Below are 23,351 nucleotides of genomic sequence, written 5' to 3'. Positions count from 1 at the left end.
TGATATAGGGATGAACCCCCAGCTGTGGTCACAGAGAGAGGCTCTTGATTGGAAGAGTCAGATTCTAGATTTGTTGTTGGGATTCCTTTTAGTGTCAGGGAAATAAGCACAATCAGGATCTGAGTTATAAGAGAAAAGGCCTTGTGTTATCTGAGAATAAAGACACAAGGAAGAAAGACCAGAGCCTGGGTTCTGAAATGGGTGATGTCTCATCTTTCCCGTCTTACTCTTTATGATTCATTTCCCACTTTGTTACTGTATTTGCTAAAACAATTTGGATCATATCCACACACACTCATTTTCTGATGCACACTTAATACCCTCATAGTGTTGTTAAGTGAGAGGGGTCCGGAGGCAATTAGGTGGAGTCAGATGGAGAAACAGTAGAAAATTTCTATTTATACCTATTATGTCTCCCCCTTCTTCAAAGATTCATGATGTTTGACTTCTCCACCTATTACTAGAAATAATGCTAACTTTAAAAAAATTATTTATTTGTTTATTCATTTATTTGGTTGTGCTAGGTCTTATTTTCAGCATGAAGGTGTAGTTCCCTGATCAGGGATCTAACTTGGCTGCCTGCATTGCGAGGGCAGATTCTTAGCCACTGGACCACCAGGAAGTCCCAGTAATTACTTTTTTGTACATATTTAAAGACTGTAATCCTAAAACAACTTGAGAGGGTATATAAATAGAAAAACTCAACTGTTTTATCATGTTTTGTTTTGAGGTGACTCAAAGGAGTAGAAAAAGTGGCAAGGAGATGCAAAGAAAGGATGTAGCAGTTTTAATGCAAGTTTCCCCCTTTTCAATGTACATAGAGTACCTGATGTCATACAATGCTTATTCTTTCTTGCCTAATCAGATTATGAGGTGACCCTCTTAGGATATTCCTCCTCAGTCCAGCAAAGTTATAATTGACAATTGATTGTCAGGACCCAGAATATCCACTGGCTTTCAAAATTAAAATCTGAGAGGAGTATTTTAATATACCTAAGTAGGTAGTGAGTGTGTCCCAAGAGTTCCAACTACTTCTCTTTCCAGACTGGACAAATCAAAAAAAGAAAAACAGATTCTCACAAAAATTCTGTAAAAATTATGAGGAACATTAGGGTCAATGTGCAAAGAAAAACTGTTCTGAGTAAACAACCTGGTTTATATGAATAAGAGACAGAGCCTTAAACAATATGAAAAAATTCAATGTATATTCTACTTCTTTTGAGGCACTGGTGATATGATGATTGATTGTCTCCTTTAACTTTAGAATCTAATGAAGGAGATATTCAAATAATCAATTATTAAATCACAATGAAGGGCATGATACAGGAAATACATGGTACCTTGGGTGGGATGTATGAGAAATAGGAGTACCTACTGCAGTCTATGAAGGCTTTTCTAGGCAACAGGCAACAGGCGTGAATATGAAGTTTGCTAAAAGACAGGCAAAATGTCTAGGGTGCTGTAGGAAATTATGAAGTTTAATCAAGAGTAAGTGACTAGGGAAAATATCAAAATAGCTAAGCTAACACTTGAACTGAAAGTATTCCTCAGTATACAACAAAATAAATGGAAATATACTCATACCAGTATGTCCTTATCTTTGTGCTATTTTTCTTTTAAGTTTGAGGATAGGGAAATTTTTCTTTAACCATTCAGATAGAAAACAAATAAAAATGAAAAAGTAAAATCACAAAAGCCACAACAAAAAGACCTTTTCCGCTACACACAAAAACACAAAACTATCTTACACAAATCAAAAAGTTAAATCTAAATGGATTAAGATTTAAATGTAAAGCCTGAAACTGTAAGAGTAGAATATTGACATCCAGGGAACTGAAGGAAGAAAAAAAGGGGCGTTTCTGTGTAAAGGGTATAAAGTTTCAGTTTTGTCAGATGAATTACTTTTAGAAATCTAATGTGCCTATAGTTAACAAATTGTATTGTATAAGTAAAATGTTTTAACAAGTTCTCATGTTAAGTGTTCTCACCACAATAAAAAAAATTCTTAAAAAAAAAAGACATTGGGAAAAGAAAAAAATCATGCAAAGACTATAATCATACATTTGAAATCAAAATGGCTATAAAACATGGGAAGATGTTCAAAGTTACTAAAAAGTAAGTACAAATTAAAAATAAGATTAGACAATTGTAGTACTCAGTTATCTTAAAAGTTAAGGGAAATAAACATGTTAAGTAAGAAATGACAAATAAATCTCCCAATACAAATCAAAGAAACTTTGAACTAACAATATCTTATCTGCAATTTTAGACTAAATTTGGGTGAAAATTATGTTTACCTGAATGTTTTTCTCAACCTTATTTGTGATAGTGTACTGCTAAGTCACTTCAGTTGTGTCCAACTCTGTGTGACCCCATAGACGTCAGCCCACCAGGCTCTCCTGCCCCGGGATTGTCCAGGGAAGAACACTGGATTGGGGTGCCATTGCCTTCTCCGTATGATAGTGTAGTTGCAAACAAATAAACCAAAAGAACAAAAACAGCAAGTCGGTTAAATAAATTGTTATATCTCTGCTATGAATTTCTAAGCTGAAATTTAGAATTATGATATAAAAGAATATTTAAAATAACATGAATGCATATACGTGAATGGAGTATGTTACAAAATAATATGTTTATTGTAAAGATACTTATTTTAAAATATAAACTAAATCCATAAATATGTGCTCTGTGTATATGTGCTCAGTTGTGTCTGACTCTTTGCAACCCTTTGGACTATAACCTGCTAGGCTCCTCTGTCCATGTGCTTTTTCAGGCAAGAATACTGGAGTGGGTTATCAACTCCTTCTCTGGGGGATCTTTCCGACCAGGAATTGAACCCACATCTGTGTCTCCTGTATTGCAAGCAGGTTCTTTAGTGCCATCAGGGAAGTCGATATCCATAAATAGAAAAACTCAATTGCACTCATTTAAATGTTAAAATATTAATGCAGTGGTTATAAGTGTTAACTTTTTTCTTTTTGTTTCATGTATCTATATTATTTATCTTGATGTTGTAATCTTTGTATTTGAATAAACACAAATATTATAATGAAATATTCATGCTACCCAAAACAACACTTAACATTTTAAAATACAATGATAAATTTGAAATTTTATCTGTAGTAACAGATAAAACAAATTATTATTATTCAACAAATTATTTCTATTTAACAAATAATAAAAACTGTCTATTGGTCTGTGGAGGAGTCACAAAAGCATTAAGGAAAACTGTTATCAATAAAAGCAAAAAAAAATGGGACCTAATAAACATTAAATCCCTTGTAAAACAGAAGAAACCACCAATAAAACAAAAAGACAACACATAGAATGAAAGAAAATACCTGCAAATGTTATTAGGACCAACAAGGGGTTAACACCCCAAAATACATAAACAGCTTGTACAACTCAATATCAGAAAAACCAAACAACCCAATCAAAAACTGAGCAGAAGGCCTGAATAGACACTTTTTCCCAAAAATGTACATATGGCTAATGAGCACGTGAAAAGATGTTCAACATGGCTAATAACTGGGGGGATTCCCTGATAGTTCAGTTGGTAAAGAATCTCCCTGCAATGCAGGAGACCCTGGTTCAATTCCTGGGTTGGGAAGATCTGCTGGAGAAGGGATAAGCTACTCACTCCAGTATTCTTGGGCTAATAATCAGATAAATGCAAATCAAAACTATAGCGTGATATCACCTCACTCCTGTCAGAATACCTATCATCAAAGAGTCTACAAATAACAATAATTTGCTGGCAAGAATGTGGAGAAAAGGGAACTCTTGTACCCTGTTGGTGGGAATGTAAATTTGTGCAGCCACCATGGAAAACAGGATGGAGGTTACTCAAAAACTAAAAAGAGAACTACCATATGACCCAGCAGTCCCACTGCTGAGTATATATCCTAAGAATATAAAAACATTGATTCAAAAGTATTTGTGCACACACACACACACACACATATATGTAATGGACTATATTGCTCAGCCATAAAAAGAATGAAATTCTGCTATTTGAAACCATGTGCATGGACCTAGAAAACATAATGATTAGTGAGATGTCAGAGAAGGACAAATATTGTATGATATCACTATATAAGGAATCTAAAAAAATAAAACAAACTAATGAATATAACAAAAAAGAAACAACCTCATAGATACAGAAAACAAACTAGTAGTTACTAAAGAGAGGGGGAATAGGGAGGGGCAAACTAAGGGTATGAGACTAAGTGACACAAAAGTACTATGTATAAAATGGGTAAGAAACAAGGATGTATTACATAGTCTAAGAATTATAGCCATTAGCTTGTAATGACTTTGAATGGAATATAATCTATAAAAATATAGATTATATATATGGAATTTAGAAAGACTTTAAGGATGACCCTATATGCAAGACAGCAAAAGAGACACAGATGTAAAGAACAGACTTCTGGACTATGTGGGAGACGGCAAGGGTGGGATGATGTGGGAGAATGGCATTGAAACATGTATATTACCATATATAAAACAGAATGACCAGTGCAGTTTCCATGCATGAAGCAGGGCACTCAAAGCTGGTGCTCTGGGACAACTAGGAGGGATGGGTAGGGAGGGATGTAGGAGGGGGGTCGGGATGGTGGAACACATGTACACCCATGGCTGATTCATGTCGATGTGTGGCAAAAACCACCACGATATTGTAAAATAATTCGCCTCCAATTAAAATAAACAATAAACTTTTTTTAAAATAAAAAAGTTACTATGTATAAAATAGATAAGAGACAAGGATATATTATATAGTACTGAGCGTTATAGCCATTAGCTTGTAATGACTTTGAATAAAATATAATCTATAAAAGTACTAAATAAATTACTATGCTCTACATCTGAAACTAATAAAACCTTTTAAATCAACTATACTTCAATTAAAAATGATCTCTCTCCCTCAAAAACACAGGGAATGAAGATTCAATTCACCAAAAATATCAATAAGAAATGAACATGTAAAACTACTCTATTTTCCCAGTACTAAAAATAAATACAAATCAGATAAATCAATTTTAGTGTTATTATAACACTAGAATTCAATTTTGCTCATCAAACTTGGAAAAGTGAAAATAATCATAATGCTCAGTGCTAATAAGGGAGGTAGTATAGTAGAAAATATCTTTGATTTTGGTGTAAAAAATAGTATAATTTTTCTGAAGAGTAATTTAGAAAATTTAAATGAAATCTCTTAAAGTGGCCGTACATTTTGTCTCAAGAACTCAGTGTTTCTAATTTAAACCAATAATCAGAGCCTCAGACAAAGATTTCACTTATAAACATATTCAATGTTGTATCTCTATAGTGTCAGAACTGGAAACAATTACTAATGAATAACTGACTAGGTCAATTATGACCTAAGACTTCAGAAAATATCATGTAATCATAACTAAGCCTTTTTTGAAGAAACGCTATTGAATAACATCCATGACATAATATGAAAATTAAAAAACAAGAATAAATATGAACATGTAAATTCCAACTTTGTAAATAAGAAAAAATAGGAAAAACAACTGAAAGAATATGCTAGTTTCAGCAAAAATCACCTTTAAGTGGTGGGGAATGAGTTACTTTCTAATTTTATTTTCTGATTATTCAAGTACTCAACAGTGAGCTACGTTTGTTATATAACAGCAACAAAGCAGTAATGATAAAAATGAAAATGATGACTGTATGTTGTTACTATTTGCTGAATATATAATAGAATTACGCTAGTATTTTTACTTTTTTAATAGTCTTCTCCACAACAACTGTCTGATTTTGATGCTATTATTATCCTCCCTATGTTGCTAATGGATGAACTGAAGTTTGGAGAGGTTAAGTAATTTCCTAGTTAAGGAATCTGGTAAATTGTTTGCACAGCAGGAAAATGCAAGTCCTGCAATTAGAATTATAATGAAAAAAAAATAATAAAAGAAATACAGGTTTTCAACAAGGCCTACATTTTGAACACAGAATACATTTTAGGTCTCATCTTTTGTCTTTCATCATCAGCTTTTTTGCACTTATTGGATGAATTACTTCCTTTCATGATTCTGTACAGAGGTTGGTGATGTTTTTTTTCCTATAAAAGGACAGACATAAAATATTTTAGGCTATATGGACCATATGATCTCTGTTGCAACTACACAACATCTAAACTAATGCACACATACACAATACTGAATCTATATTATAATGTGCTGTGCTTAGTCACTCAGTTGTGTCTGAGTCTTTGTGACCCTAGGGCCTGTAGCCTGCTAGGCTCCTCTGTGCATGGGATTCACCAGGCAAGAATACTGGAGCAGGTTGCCACACCCTTCTCCAGAGGACCTTCCCCATCCAGGGATCAAATCCAGGTCTCTACCACTAGCCCCACCTGGGAAGCCCATACAAGCGGCAGGTACACAAATATATACAAAACCTAAACAAATGAGCATATCCGAATACCGATTTTATCAAAATTTGAATTTCATATAATTTTCAGATGCCATGAACTATTGTTCTTTTGATTTTTTTAGTCATTTAAAAAATTTAAAAGCCATTTTTAGCCCATGGGCCATATGAAACAGGAGGCTAGCTGGAAGTTTGCCAGTCCTGCTCTGTATCTTTTCACACAACTTCACTTGTTGGCACACCTGCCTCCTTTATCATGCTGACCTCTTCCTTCTCTTTTTTAAAACTCAGGTATGTTTTCCCTGTGATAATTATCTTTACTTTTCTATGTTAATTATCTATTGAATCGGAATTTCCTAGTTTAACTTGCAAACTCTTTCAGACAAGGAACTGCTTACTACTTAGAACAAGCCCAATGCAAATCCATATTGAGCTATTTATGATAAATGACTACAAGAATTTCAGAAAGTTCATCATTCCTTGAGTTTTCATTAGATTTCATGTCCACTCACATTCTTCTACTGAAAGCGACTTTCAGTAGAAGTTTCATTTCATGACAAAACATGGTGAGTGGTTCTGGTGGAGAAGGATCAGGAAGGAGGAGGGAGTAGAGATGAAATGGACTATTGGCTTTCCCATAGAATTTCTGGAAACTGCTGGGCAGGAGAGATGGCAGACTGTCTTGATGGAAGACACTGCAGAACCTTCTGGTCCATGGTCAATGCACAGACTCCTTGCCAAACCCTCCACAACTTCCATAGGAACATTCTTCTCTCTTTCCTTATTTATTTATTTTTTTTATTGGCGTGTAGTTCCTTTACAATGTTGTATTAGTTTCTGCTGTGCAGCAAAGTGAATCAGTCACATAGATCCCCTCTTCCTTGCATTTCCTTCCCATTTATGTCACCTCAGAGCATTGAGTTCCCTGTGCTATACAGTTAGTTCTTATTAGCTATATGTTTTATAAATAGTAGTGTATACATGCTAATCCTAATCTCCCAATCCATCCCATTCCCCTTCCCCCTTGGTATCCATATGTTTGTTCTTTACATCTCTGTCTCTATTTTTGCTTTGCAGATAAGTTCATCTATACCATATTCTAGATTCCACATATATGCGTTAATATACAACATTTGCTTTTCTCTTTCTTGCTTACTTCACTCTGTATGACAGTCTCTAGGCCTTCTGTTAATCATTGACTGACTGTCCTGGGAGGAGGAACTCACTTTTCTGGACTTTCTGCACTCACAGAATTGTGCTAAAGAATAGTGCGCTCTGCCTCATGAATGTTCCACTGAGGCAAGTCTTCCTTGAGTTAATTAGAGGAAAGTCCAGAGTTGGAGGAGGTGTATGTCCTGTCAAAGCTTCAGAGACTGGAATTTTTCTGAACCAGAAAGATTTGGAGTCACAGCTGGACAATAACTTGGGTAATCTGAATCTTCTTGTGGTCTCAGATCTTACTTTCTGACCAAAAATGGGAAATCAAGGCTCAGGGAGGCAAAACTCAGATATGATTTTTCCGGTGTGGACACAGGAATAGAATCCTGGCATTCCACCAAACCTTGTCTAGTTGAGCAGCCGAACCTTGAGATGGGCCTGAGTTGATTTGGCCCTTGATGAGATCCTTACCTGTGCCCAGTAGGGAGATCTGCCTTGTTCAGCTCTACCTGATACCTATGATTCATGCAGCTCCTGAGAGTTTGACGAACTCTGGCTCTGCTGTCAGAAGAATCAGAAAAAGTACCAGGGAGGTCCTACTCCCTTTCCTGGATGAGCCATTAATGACTAGACCTGAAGCCAGATCACTGCTGCTTTCTCTGTGTCAGATGTGAGTGAGCAGACTAGATGGGTTGGCCCTGCTCCCAGTCCTGACTTAGGAGATCTGTTCCCAGATGTGCCTCTTTTGTCCTCAGAGCCAGATGAAGGGCTGGCACCTGCATTTCCCCCAGGTGTTTCTGGTATCAGCTTAGCTCCTCTTCCGGCCCTTCCTCAAGCGTGCCTGACCTTTCTTGACTTTACTGTCCTTTGGGACCCTAAGGAATGTCAGATGCCAATAGGATGAAGTTCAAGAAAGGAAAACCATTCTCTAGGAGTGTGATATTGTATAGAGAAAAGCATAAACATTTTGGATTCTAAGTGACCTAAATTTAATCCCAGCACTAGAAATCTCTGGTTTATGATACCTAGCAATGTTATTAAACTCTCTTGAGTTTCCATGTCCATATTGCTGTGTGTGTGCATGCTAATCACTAAGTCATATCTGACTCTTTGCACTCCATGGACTATAGTCCACCAGGTTCCTCTGTCCATGGGATTTTCCAGGCAAGAATATGGGAGTGGGTTTACATTTGCTGCTCCTGAAATCTGCCCAACCCAGGGATCAAACCTGGGTCTCCTGCATTCTAGGTGGATTCTTTACTACTGAGCCACCTAGGAAGCCCTATTATAACATATGTATTACTATATCATGTTATAATAAGCTTCCAACCTTCCCAATTGCCAGTACTTGTTCATCAACAAATATTGACTAATTACTACATGCCAGGCATTGTTCTAGACCCTTAGAAAGAGAAATGAACAAGAAATCCAGGCATTGAACAAATAAACAATTAAGCACTGAAGATTAAGTAGTTGCTATACACAAATTCAGGATGGAAGAAATAGAAAACTGCTGAAAGAAGGGACTTCTCTATCATAGGATCTTTTTGTCTTTTTGCTAATACTAGGTTAGTCATTGTTAAGGCAGTCATATAAGCAGATGATATAAGCCCTTGTCCAAAGGTTGATCAAGTTAATTGAGGCTACTGGTTTCAAAAAGTCTAGAGAGCAGTACAGGATAGAGCTGGTGATTCAGGCTTTAAGAGTCATACAGTTTTAGGTCACAGGAAAGATTAAATTATTTCTTATCATAGTACAATTATTAACAATTAATTAATGTACAGACTATTTTAACTCCATCAATAGGGGATGGATTAAAAATTATAGATTTCCCATCGTAATACTATTTTTCTGTGAATATATTATGTTAATGAGGAATAAGCTCCAAGATAAAATTTTATTTGAAATAAAGCAATTTCAAATAAAGGACATAATATAAACATTACAAAAATTATAAAATATAATTACATATATTTCATAGAACTAACATTATACATATATACATATAAAATATGTAAATAGTAAATTGCTAGAAAGATACACAAGGAATTAATTATAATTGTTTCCTTGGTGCAGAAAAGTGGGAAAGCACAGGGAAAACCCTGAGAAGGAAATCTTTTGATTATATATTATTTTGTACTTAATTTTATCATGTACATTTATTAAAATTTGAATAAAAAATACTTGAAATAATACTCTAGTTTTATCTCATCCCTCCACTATTAATTGCTAGTCTTATGATCTAGAGAAAGATACTAAAATCACTCAATGTCCCAATACCTGTTGTGAAGAGGAAATAAGTTTAAGTACAGAAAACTTGATAAACCTAGGTGAATGTTATGTTAGGCAAGTTTCATCAAGATACTACCTGATCTGACACTTGAAAGTTTCCATTAGGGTGAGGAAGGAGCATTCCAGTTGACTCTATGATGCTGCTGCTGCTGCTGCTGCTAAGTCACTTCAGTCGTGTCTGACTCTGTGTGACCCCAGAGACGGCAGCCCACCAGGCTCCCCGGTCCCTGGGATTCTCCAGGCAAGAACACTGGAGTGGGTTGCCATGTCCTTCTCCAATGCATGAAAGTGAAAAGTGAAAGTGAAGTCGCTCAGTCGTGTCCAACTCTTCGCGACCCCATGGACTGCAGCCCACCAGGCTCCTCCATCCATGGGATTTGCCAGGCAAGAGTACTGGAGTGGGGTGCCATTGCCTTCTCCGCACTATCTGATGAGCCAACATCATTATCATTCCACAATACTATTTCTGCAATCATTGATTTAGACTCTTTATACTAATTCTTTTGCTTTGAGTATTTTTCCTTTTTATTTTTACTTGGTTAATTCCTGCATGATTTTCTCCTATCACTCTAAATATTACTTCCTCAGTGAAGTCTTCTCTGAATCATGCTTATAAATTATGACTCCCTGCTTTTATTCTTTCTCCAGAGCATTATACCTTTTCCTTGATAACAATGATATCAATTTGTAATTATAATTATTTGTACAGTCTTTCCTCTCCACTGGACTGTAATGTCCCTGAGGCAAGGACTCTGTTTTGCTCATCCATGTAAATTAAGTACTTATTAGTGAGCGTAAAGCAGGAATGGGAAGTGCTCAGAAGCAATGAGAACACTGAGGAAACTCATGATAATAATTTAGAAACGATGGCCTGGCTAGTGTCATATAATAGTGTACAATGGCATTGGCAATGAAAATGTGAATTGAGTCAAGGTTTGAGCAAGAAGACTTTTGCCAAGGAAGAATGAGCAGGATTAGGAGACTATGATAGCCTTTATTGAAGTGCAGAATTACAACATGGTACTGCACTCTGCATGGCACTTTTTAATTCTGTAGCTGTTTGTGTGTTTGTCTGTCTCACAACCAGAAGCTCTGAGAGGGCAGCACCTGGTTTACTGTTACACCAAGATTCAGTCTGTGAATATCCACTGATTAAATGAAGAAAATGTCAGCAAATGATGAGGTCAAAAAGAGGGATCATTAAAAAGAAAACGTTTTTTAAGATTTGGAAATTCTCTGGGAGGATGGTGCTAGATATATGCTTTGACACCCAAGCAGAGATGTCTTGGATTTAGCTGCAAACCTGGAATTCACATTTCAGTGAGAGGTCAGAGCTAGGGAAACAATTTAGGATTTATACATTTAATCATTGATTTATTAACCAAGTGCCTATTGTATTCCAGGCATTGGACTAGGCCTCAGTAGTACAAGCATGTATGATGAACTGTCCTTACTGTGTCCTCTATGCATATGAAAAATACAATTGTGATATCTTTAATGCTTAACAGTGCTAACTTATTAACTTAGTGCTAACCGAGTTTAACACATGCTAGATGCCACATGTGTTCAAAGGAGAGTGAATTTGGATTTGCTTGGAGGAATCTAAGAGAGATTGATAGAAAACACTGGAGTTTACTCTTAAATGATACGTAGACACTAACTTGGTATGAGATGTATGGGATGGTGTATTTTAATATCATTTTGGACTAGTTTATTTTAGTGTTGCTCAGTTGTTTTATGTTCTTACTGATTTTCTTTCTACTTGTCCTACTCATTAATGAGAAATAAGTATAGAAATCTCCCACTGTATATGGATTTATCTATTTTTCATTTCACCTTTACCATTTTTTTCCTCCATATTTTGAAGCACTTATCAGGTGATTACACATTTAGGCTGATTATGGTTACTTGATGAATTGTCCTCTTTGCCATTAAAACTTATGCCTACTTATCACTGGAAATACTAATGAACACAATGCTTGAATCACAGGAATAGATCAATAATTACAGGAAAAATAAACAAACAAAATTTCAGGGGCTTTGACCCACCATTCTACTGTTGGAATTTTATCTCAATATGGTAGCTGAGGAAGACTTAAAAAAAAACTTAAAACATTAAAATGTTCACTACATTACTGCTTATACTGGAATACAAGAAACAATGAATTATGGAGAATATAAATCGTATAAAGTAATGGAACTTACACATGGTGACATGTTTTCTAGCCTTCAAATATTATTCTTACAAATAATTGTCACAGCGTGAAAATAAATGTTTATGATTGGTATCAGGAGCTTTATATTCATTACCCAGTTGAAGTTTCAAATTAACCACGATTACCTGTTTTTAGATAAGAAAACTGCTTTATCTACCCTAATAACTTGTTGGATGCCTAATCTGTTAACCTCGGTTATGACATTAAGTGATAAAAATAATTATAAAAATGTGCATGCAGTGTGTCTATAATTGTCAGAGATTATTAGAAGTAAGTTCATAAAGGTATTCAGATGAGGTAATTGCTAAGAACCAAAACCTATATATGAATCTGCAATATGCTTGGGCTGTCATAAATACATTATTAATAGCAAGTCTTAAGAAACCTATAGGATAGATATGATTATTATTTGCATAATTTTACAGATGAGGAAAAAGGTATGAAGAGTTATTGACTTTCCTCTATTCACCCAAAAAATAAATGGCAGAGTGGAATATGAACACAGGCAAGGCTCCTTTATATTGTATAATATTTCATCATTTCAGGAGTTCATAGTTTTTCTTTCATAATTTCAAATGTTGATGAAATGATAAACTTCTGAATGCAGTAATTGTGTTTTATGGTCTTTTGTACTTTCACAGCAACATACACAAAGGTTGAAAACTAAAAGGCACTAAAGTAAGCAAAGCATAACAGAGTTGTTAATAAGACATAGAGGAACAGCTAGGATCCATTGCAAGCTTGAAAGCAGCACCATGCCTGAAATTAAGTTTGTGAAAATTTGGAATTACTTCAACAAAGCTTAAAAACCTCAATATAAAACAAGAGTGAAAATTGGAAGCTCTGACCATTCTATCTCAGAAAAATAGTCTGAAAGGACGTGATTAAGGATATTGGAGTTATGAAAGGATAGTTGTGGGGATTAGTGATCCACTTTTCTCTACTGTGCTAAATACAAACAAATTTAAAGCCAAAACTGCCTCAGGTATGTGAAATGAAATGAATAAACGGGACAAATAATGCATGGGGGATTTATGCCTTTATTTCTCCTGATGGAGTCAGTCTTGCAGAACACAAAGTAAAGTATCAAGAAGACTCTTAGTCCCCAAGTTCGCATCAGAAGAAATTTCACACTGTCCCCAGTGTATGCCACATTGGTGCACATTAGCAAAGCAAATACTTAGAATACATCGGTCGTTGAAGTTTCAAAAGAGCATTTGTACCAGTAAGATAAGGAAGGTTAAGTCCATATTGGGCAAACAGAGGAAAATGGCACATAATAATGATAGGTGGAATATACCTCTGTGCTCCTTCCCCCCACTGGTCTTTTCAACAACCATTTCAGCAGCTGGGTTTTGTCCCAGAAAAGATGAAAACAGAGGCTGAGAGGAATTCCAAACATGGAACTGATTGTTCCTCACTTAATAAACTTTAGTTTCACCTCAAAATGTCTACAGAAAGCAGTTTCTGACACCCATAGCCTTGTGGAAGGTCCGACCAAGGGCATTCTTCACCTCGTTATTTCTTAAGCTGTAGATGATGGGGTTCAACATGGGAGTTACAATAGTGTAGGACAGTGATAGCACTTTCTTGCTCTCAGGAGAATTATTGGACTTTGGACGGAAGTAGGTGAGGCTTGAAGATACATAGAAGAGGGAGACAACAAGTAGGTGGGATGAGCAGGTAGAGAAGGCCTTATGCTTCCCCTTAGCCGATGGAATCTTCAGGATGGCAGCAGCGATGCGAGTGTAGGAACATAGGATCAGCAAGCAGGGAATCATGACAACCAGAATGGTTCCAATGATGGCATAGATCTCAAACAGTGCTGTGTCTGCACAGACCAGCCTCAGCACAGGAGGGCTGTCACAGAAGAAGTGGTTCACCTTGTTGATGCCACAGAATGGAAAGCTGAAGAGCCACGTGGTCTGCACAGTAGCTACAGGAATGCCTGGAAACCAGGAGACAGCTGCCAGTTTGGCACGTGTCCTTGGGTTCATGATGACTGGGTAGTGCAAGGGACTGCAGATGGCTACATAGCGGTCATAGGCCATGGTGGCCAGGAGGAAGCATTCAGAAACCCCAAAGAAGAAGAGGAAATACATCTGAGTGGCACAGCCAAGAAAGGAGATGTTTGTGTCCTGGGCAATCAGGGTCCCCAGCATCTTGGGCACAATGACTAGGTTGAAGCCAATCTCTAAGAAGGACAAGTTCCTGAGGAAGAAGTACATGGGGCTGTGCAGCATGGGGTCAGCCAAGGTAACCAGAATGATGAGGCTGTTTCCCAGCAGAGTGACCAGGTAGATGACTAGAAATGTCAGGAAGAGCAGTGATTGTATTTCAGTAGGTAAGGAAGAGAAACTGATGAGGATAAACTCACTTACTCTTGTCCAGTTTCCTTCAGCCATTGATAAATGAATGAAGGTGTGGTCATGGAGAGAGACTCTTGATTGGAAGAGTCAGATTCTGGATTTGTTTTCAGACTCTTAGTATCAGGAAAGAAGTGCAATCAGGATCTCAGTTGTAACAGAAAGTGTCTTGTATTATCTAAGAATCAACACAAGGAAGAAAGAATGGAGTCTGAGTTCTGAAATGGGCAATGCTCATCCTTCCCCACTCTTATTCTTTATGATCCATTTTCTACTTTGTTACCATATTTACTAAAACAACTTGGATCAGATCTATATACATCATTTTCTGCTGCACATTTAATCCCTTTGTAGCGGGGTTAAGTGAGATGGGTCCTGAGGCAATGGAGTGGAGTCAGATGGAAAAACAGTAGAAATTTTCCATTTGTACCTATTATATATCTCCCCTTCTTTAAAGAATTATGATGTTTATATTCTCCATCTACTACCCAAGTAGGATTTACCTTTATGTGCGCATTTAAGGTCTGCAAACATTAAGCATATTCGAGAGGGTATAGAGTAGAAAAAGTCAACTGTTTTATCATGCTTTGTTTTGACGTGACTCAAAGTAGTAGAAAAAGTGGCAGTGAGATGCAAAGGAAGGGTATCTACAGACTAGTAGTTTTAATGCACTTTCTCTCGCCTTTCAATATAAGAACTATAGAGTACTTCTAGTCATGTCATGTTTATTCCTTCTTGCCTAATTAGATTATGAGGTAACAACCTTAGGATCTTTCTCCTCATTCCAGCAAAGCTATAATTGACAATTGATTGTAAGAATTCAGAATATCCACTGGCTTTCAACATTAAGATAGGAGAGGAGAATTGTCGTACACCTAAGTAGATAAACAGTGTGTTCCAGGAGAGTCCAACCACTTATCTTTCAAGAGTGCACAAATTGGAAAAAAGAGACAGATCCTCAGAAAAATTTTGTAAAAAATATGAGGAAGATTAGAGGGAATGTTCAAAAGATAATATTTGTAAAAAATTAACCTGGAATATATTAAATAAGAGACTCTTAAATCATATGAAAAAATTCAATATCTATTACACTTCTACTGAGGTACTGGTGATGTGAAGCTTTCTTCCTCCATGAAGCTTAGAATCTAATGGAGGATATATTTAAATAATCAGTTATATTAAAATCACAGAGAAGGTCTTGACACGGTAAATATACAGCATCTTGGTGGGGGTAATGTGTAAGGAGAAGGGATCCCTAGTAAAGCCTTTGATGGCTTTCTAAGAAATGAGGATGAAAATGAAGTTGGCTGAAGGTGTGCAGAACACCGAGGGCGCACTTTATTGTGACAATATTATAAAAGTAAAGAATTAGGAAAAAGTGAAAATCACGGAGCTAACTTTTTTAACTGAAAGCATTCCTTAATACACACAGACACAGGTGTGTATTAAGACACACAAATGGAAATATACCAATATGCCTTGATCTTTGTCATTTATTTTTAAGAAAAATCTTAGAATAGGGAAACTATTTTTTAAACAGTCAGACAGGTAATAAATAAAAACAAAAAGACAAGACCACATATCACACTCAAAAGACCTTTCAGGCTCCTGCCAGTCCCTCCAGAACTTCCAGAAAAACATTCTTCTTCTAATCATTCACTGACTGTCCTAGGAAGAGGAACCCACTCTTCTAGCCTTTCTGCACCCACAGAACTGACCTAAGGAAATAGTGTACTTGATGTGATCTGTCTTGTTCCACTGAAGCAAGTCTTCCCTGAGTTAATTAGAGGACAGTCAAGACTTCAGGAGATATATGTTCTGTCAAAGCTACAGTGACTGGAAGTTTTCTGACCCAGAAAGATTTACAGGACAGAATTGGAGAAAAGAAAAACAAAACCCTGGGTAAGCTCAATCTGCTTGTTGTCTTAGACATAACTTATGACAAAGAAAGGGGAAAGTGTGGCTCAGGAAGGGGGAAAACTGATAAGATTGTCCCAGTGTGGACAGAGGAATGGAATTAGGTGTATCACCAAACCTTGCCTAGCTGAACACCTGGACCTTGAGAGGGGCCTGGGTTGATTTGGCCCTTGATGAGATCCTTACCTGTGCCCAGTAGGGAGATCTGCCTTGTTCAGCTCTACCTGATACCTATGCTTCATGCAGGTCCCTGAGTGTTTGACAAACTCTGGCTCTGCTGTCAGAAGAACCAGAAAAAGTACCAGGGAGTCTTACTCCCTTTCCTGGACGAGTTGTCAATGATTGGACCTGAAACCAGGTCACTGCAGCTTGTGTCTGGTGTGAGTGAGCAGACTAGAAGGGTTGGCCCTGCACCCAGTCGTGACAGGAGATCTATTCCCAGCTGTGCCTCTTTGGTCCTCAGGGCCACATAAAGGGCTGGCACCTGTATTTTCCCCCAAGTGTCTGGGCTCAACTTTGCTCCTATTTCTGTCCTTCCTCAAGGGTACCTGACCTTTCTTGATTCCACTACTCTTTGAGTCCCTAAGAAATGTCAAATGCCAATAGGATGAAGTTCAAGAAAGGAAAACCATACTCGAGGAGTGTGATATTGTGTAGAGAAAAGCACAAGTGTTTTGAATTCTGAGTGACCTCAGTTTAATCCCAGCACGGGAACTCTCTAGTTGCTGATGCCTTGCAATTTTATTAAACGCTTTGAGTTTCCATTTCCATATTGCTTAGACAAATACGCTTATTTTACAGGATTGGTATGAACAGGATGGGATATATTAACAAGGATGTTAATATATTCTATTATAGCATATATGGGGCTTCCCTTGTGGCTCAGATGGTAAAGAATCTGCCTGCAATGCAGGGGACCTGGGCTCGACCCCTGGCTTGGGAAGATCCCGCAGAGAAGGGAATGGCTACCCACTCCAGTACCCTTGCTTGGAGAATTCCAAAGACAGAGGAGCCTGGCGAGTTACAGTCCAAGGGTTCACAAAGAGTCAGACACAATTGAGAGATTAACATACACACACAGCATATATATTACTGTATCATGAATATCATAATAACCTTCTCAATAATTAGTAATTGTTCATTAACAAATATTGAGTAATTACTCTATGCCAGGCATTGTTATAGACCCTCAAAGAGAGAAATAAGCAAAACAAAGTCCCTGTGCTCTTAAAGCGTATGTTTGATTGAGGGAAGCTAGGCATTGAACAAATAAACAATTAAGCATTTAAGACTAAGTAGTTGCTATGGACAAACGTCACTGGTTCCTGGCTTTGGCTCAGAAGCCTCTTAATATCTATTTTTTTGTAGATTAATCAGGCAATAAAACCTCACTGGAAAAGATAGTGGGTCCTATGCGACTTTTAAAATTTGGCCATAGAGATCTGTAACCTATAATATTCATCCATCCTGTCCATGTTTGTGTTGAACACTGGGGCTTGTGAAAAGAGCTTAAGAATGCTTGGAATGAATGAATCTGAACTCCTAGCAAAGCGATTGAACAATAATACAGGACAAAAAAAATTGAAGAAGAAAGGAAATGGAGGCCAAATGGAGCCTTTAGAAGCAAATCTGGAAAGAGGAAAAGGGGGCAGAGGAAAGCTAAATTATCTTTGAGGCCAAGCTGTGTGTCACGGGACCTGAACTAGTCTTACTGCAGGAAGAAGGTGGACTGCGGTGATTTCTTTCAACTATTGTCACACTGTTGCCTTCTGTTACAATCATAGAGAAGATTACCTGCATAATGAAATTTGTATTGCTCTGCATTCTTTTTAAACTGCATTTATATAATTATTGTGGCTTCCAAGGAGGCTCAGTGGTAAAGAATCCACCTGTCAAGCAGAAGACAAAGGTTTGACCTCTGATTCGGGAAGGTCCCATGGAAAAGGAAATGGCAATCCACTTCAGTATTCTTCCCTGGGAAATTCCATGAACAGAGGAGCCTGGAGGGCTACAGTCCATGGGGTCGCAAAGAATTAGACACCACGGTCTATGGGGTCGTACAGAGTCGGACGCGACTGAAGCGACTTAGCAGTAGCAGCAGCAGCAGCAGTAGTAACTAAACAACATACACAAAATCCAGGATGGAAGAAAAAGAAAACTGCTGAAAAGACTCAAACAGGCTTCCTCTCTTATAGGATCTTTTTATTTTTTTGCTAATAGTAGGCTGGCCATTGTTATAATGACCAACCCAGAGGTTGATCAAGTGAATTGAGGCTACTGGCTTTTGAAAAGCCTAGAGAGCAGTACTGGAGAAGGAAATGGCAGCCCATTCCAGTATTCTTGCCTAGAGAATCCTGTGGACAGAGGAGCCTGGTGGGCTGCTGTCCATAGCGTTGCACAGAGTTGGACATGACTGAAGCGACTTAGCAGCAGCAGCAGCAGAGAGCAGTACAAGATAGAGCTAGTGATTCAGGCTTTAAGAGTCACAGAATTTTAAACACAGGAAAAGTTAAACTCTTTCTTATTATAGCATATTTTTTAATAGTAGAGTAATATAAAAATTATCTTAATTCTATCAATAGACATCTGATTAAAAATTGTAGATCTCCATTGAATACTGTTAATGCAAGTTCATGTGCCTGATGCACAATGAGGCCAAACAAACTGAAACGCTGGAGTTTGGGGTAGAGAAAGGTTTATTGCAAGGCCATACAAGGAGATGGGAGGTTTATGCCCTGAAAAGCCCTGAACTCCCCGCAAGGCAAAGTACTTTTAAAAGCCAGGTAAGGGAGGGCTGTCGCAGTGTCTGTGATCAACTTGTGCACAATTCTCTGAATGGCTGATGGTAAGGTAACAGAGTAGTGTCACAGGGGTTAGCATTATTGGTCCTTAGGCTCCAGGAGGAGTCAAGTAGTTAACATCTTCCATCTGTTGAAGAGAGGGAAGTTTTTTCACATCTGCAAAACAACTCAGGAAATGTTGATCAAATACTATTATCTAGGTACTTCAGGGAGGAGCTAAAGCAGGAGATATGGGGGAAGGCCTGTCCCTGGGAAAGCCCAATGGAGTCCTGTCTCCCTTACAATACTATGTAACTGTGAATATATTAACGTGGAATAAACTTCAAGATAAAATTTTATTTGAAAAAAAGCAAGATGAAAGAAACTGTATACAGAGTATACAAATTAAATATATTTTATAGACATAAATACTATACACATAGATATAAAATGTGTAAACAGTAAATTTTTTAAAAGATACACAAAGAACTGATAATAGTCATTGCCTTTGGGCCAGAAAAGTGGGGAAGAATGAGAGTCAGTTCCTAGGCAGGTTGATAGCGAGTCTAGGGGTCCCCAAGGAGAGAGGGGTCTGGAATTCTCAAGGAGGAAGAAAGGACAACCTTTTTTTTCTTTCTCCACATTCCTTAGGATTATATAACAATAATGTATCCTGCCTAAGGACAGTCTTTGGATTCAACCTTCTGTTATCTTAAAATGTTAATTATGGGAGTAGGTCTGATGAGGTCTTTACAACCTCCAGATATTCTTTGGATTATATAACTTCATTGTTAACACTAGCAAGTGGGTACTCTTTCTGCCCCCTTCTGATGCCTATGTCAGAAGCTTTCTCTATCTCCTTTATACTTTAATAAAACTTTATTACACAAAAGCTCTGAGCGATCAAGCCTCGTCTTTGGCCCCGGATTGAATTCTTCTCCTCCGGGGGCCAAGAATCCCGGTGTATTCGTGTGATTCAACAACAACCTTTCAAGAACAGAGGTCAACCCTGAGAGGGAGATATTTTGATAGTATATTCTTTTGTTCTTAATTAATTTTATTATGCAAATTTATTAAATTTTTAATAAAAATAAGATACTTGAAACAAAATAATACTTTCATTCTGGGTCCTCCCCTATTAATTTCTAACCTTATAACCTAGAGAAAGATCTTAAAATTACTCCATGTCCTAATACCTGTTGTGAAAAGGAAAAGGGATGAAATATAGAAAATATACCAAGTCATATAAAGCTGGTTTCATCAAGACACTATTTGAGTGGAGACGTGCAGGTTTCCATCAGGGACAGGAAGCGGCTTTCCAGTTGAGTGTATGCTGGCAGCATCACTTTGATTGCTTCCACCATCGCTGTTTCTGCAACTACACTTAGTATTTGTCAGATTGACTTCTTTATTTTCCACTAATTCATTAAACTTTCCTTCATTAGGATCTTGGCATAGGTTAATTTATTTGTTTCTAATGTTTTTCCTACTAATTTTTGCCTGGTTAACTCCTACTCGATTTTCTGAAATGACTTTCTGATTTTTCGTCATTACTTTCTAAGAAAAGAGTTTCCTGCCTCACTTATGTCAAAAGTCTCACTTAACCTTCTTCAGAGAATTTTATGATTTTACTTAATAGCTATGATAGCACTGTATAATTATATATTTATTTATAAATTCTGCAAATCAGTTCTTAGCCATGAGTGTAAAGGATGATTGGAAAGAAAGAATGAAGCCATGAGCACAGTGAGGAGGCCTGTACAGTAATATTTCAGCAACAAAGGCCTGGCTAGGCAGGTCAGGAAGCAACAGTTAGAACTGGACATGGAACAACAGACTGGTTCTAAATAGGAAAAGGAGTACGGCAAGGCTGTATATTGTCACTCTGCTTATTTAACTTATATGTATAGTACATCATGAGAAACGCTGGACTGGAAGAAACACAAGCTGGAATCAAGATTGCCAGGACATATATCAATAACCTCAGATATACAGATGACACCACCCTTATGGCAGAAAGTGAAGAGGAACTAAAAAGCCTCTTGATGAAAGTGAAGGAGGAGAGTGAAAAAGTTTGCTTAAAGCTCAACATTGAGAAAACTAAGATCATGGCATCTGTTCTCATCACTTCATAGGAAATAGATGGGGAAACAGTGTCAGACTTTATTTTTTTGGGCTCCAAAATCACCGCAAATGGTGATTGCAGCCATGAAATTAGAAGACACTTACTCCTTGGAAGGAAAGTTATGACCAACCTAGATAGCATATTCAAAAGCAGAGACATTACTTTGCCAACAAAAGTTCGTCTAGTCAAGGCTATGGTTTTTCCTGTGGTCATGTATGGATGTGAGAGCTGGACTGTGAAGAAAGCTGAGCGCCAAAGAATTGATGCTTTTGAACAGTGGTATTGGAGAAGACTCTTGAGAGTCCCTTGGACTGCAAGGAGATCCAACCAGTCCATCTTAGAGATCAGTCTTTGGTGTTTACTGGAAGGACTGATGCTGAAGTTGCAACTCCAGTACTTTGGCTACCTCATGCGAAGAGTTGACTCATTGGAAAAGACTCTGATGCTGGGAGGGATTGGGGGCAGGAGGAGAAGGGGACGACAGAGGATGAGATGGCTGGATGGCATCACTGACTCGATGAACGTGAGTTTGAGTGAACTCTGGGAGTTGGTGATGGACAGGGAGGTCTGGCGTGCTGCGATTCATGGGGTTGCAAAGAGTCGGACATGACTGAGGGGCTGAACTGAACTGAGGCCATTGACAGAGGCAATGTCAATGAGAATTCAAACAAAAGATGTGGAAGAGTTTTGCCAAGGAAGAATTAGCAGGATTTAGAGACTGGTTGAATAGTCCCATTGTAGCACTTACTAATGTGTAGAAATATTGCACAGTAAAGCACTATGTGTAGGAGCTCTTAGAGGGCAGTATCTTGTTCATTTTTTTGTTGTACCTTCAGGACTCAGTCTGTAAATATTCACTGATTTTTTTTATGTTAATTATATATATATATTTAAATTTTATTTTATTTTTAAACTTTACAATATTGTATTGGTTTTGCCAAATATCGAAATGAATCCGCCACAGATATACATGTGTTCCCCATCCTGAACCCTCCTCCCTCCTCCCTCCCCATACCATCCCTCTGGGTCGTCCCAGTGCACCAGCCCCAAGCATCCAGTATCGTGCATCAAACCTGGACTGGCGACTCGTTTCATACATGATATTATACGTATTTCAATGCCATTCTCCCACATCATCCCACCCTCTCCCTCTCCCACAGAGTCCAAAAGACTGTTCTATACATCAGTGTCGCTTTTGCTGTCTCGTACACAGGGTTATTGTTACCATCTTTCTAAATTCCATATATATGTGTTAGTATACTGTATTGGTGTTTTTCTTTCCGGCTTACTTCACTTTGCTAAATAGGCTCCAGTTTCATCCACCTCATTAGTACTGGTTCAAATGTATTCTTTTTAATGGCTGAGTAATACTCCATTGTGTATATGTACCACTGCTTTCTTATCCATTCATCTGCTGATGGACATCTAGGTTGCTTCCATGTCCTGGCTATTATAAACAGTGCTGCGATGAACATTGGGGTACACGTGTCTCTTTCAATTCTGGTTTCCTCAGTGTGTATGCCCAGCAGTGGGATTGCTGGATCATAAGGCAGTTCTATTTCCAGTTTTTTAAGGAATCTCCACACTGTTCTCCATAGTGGCTGTACTAGTTTGCATTCCCACCAACAGTGTAAGAGGATTCCCTTTTCTCCACACCCTCTCCAGCATTTATTGCTTGTAGACTTTTGGATAGCAGCCATTCTGACTGGTGTGAAATGGTACCTCATAGTGGTTTTGATTTGCATTTCTCTGATAATGAGTGATGTCGAGCATCTTTTCATGTGTTTGTTAGCCATCTGTATGTCTTCTTTGGAGAAATGTCTATTTAAATCTTTGGCCCATTTTTTGATTGGGTCATTAATTTTTCTGGAGTTGAGCTGTAGGAGTTGCTTGTGTATTTTTGAAATTAGTTGTTTGTCAGTTGCTTCATTTGCTATTATTTTCTCCCATTCTGAAGGCTGTCTTTTCACCTTGCTTATAGTTTCCTTTGTTGTGCAGAAGCTTTTAAGTTTAATTAGGTCCCATTTGTTTATTTTTGCTTTTATTTCCAATATTCTGGGAGGTGGGTCATAGAGGATCCTGCTGTGATGTATGT

At 37.6% G+C, this 23,351-nt stretch overlaps 1 protein-coding gene across 1 annotated transcript; it reads right to left on the bottom strand.

Annotated features, from left to right (window-relative positions):
* Positions 1 to 13,304: 13,304 nt before the first annotated feature.
* Positions 13,305 to 14,482, bottom strand: LOC102411008 (olfactory receptor 10A5). The gene has a single exon (XM_006049738.4). The coding sequence runs from the start codon at positions 14,471 to 14,473 to the stop codon at positions 13,520 to 13,522; it is 954 nt and encodes a 317-aa protein (XP_006049800.3). The 5' UTR covers positions 14,474 to 14,482; the 3' UTR covers positions 13,305 to 13,519.
* Between the last annotated feature and the right edge of the window lie 8,869 nt (positions 14,483 to 23,351).

The sequence above is a fragment of the Bubalus bubalis genome, chromosome 16 (assembly GCF_019923935.1).
Source record: "Bubalus bubalis isolate 160015118507 breed Murrah chromosome 16, NDDB_SH_1, whole genome shotgun sequence".
In the NCBI taxonomy this organism is placed as follows: Eukaryota; Metazoa; Chordata; class Mammalia; order Artiodactyla; family Bovidae; genus Bubalus; species Bubalus bubalis.
The sequence above is the reverse complement of the archived record's forward strand: the minus strand, read 5'-3'. Positions and strand labels throughout refer to the sequence as shown.

Excerpts from the sequence above, each read along its gene's own strand:
- LOC102411008 (XM_006049738.4), bottom strand. The coding sequence starts at position 14,473 with ATGGCTGAAGGAAACTGGACAAGAGTAAGTGAGTTTATCCTCATCAGT.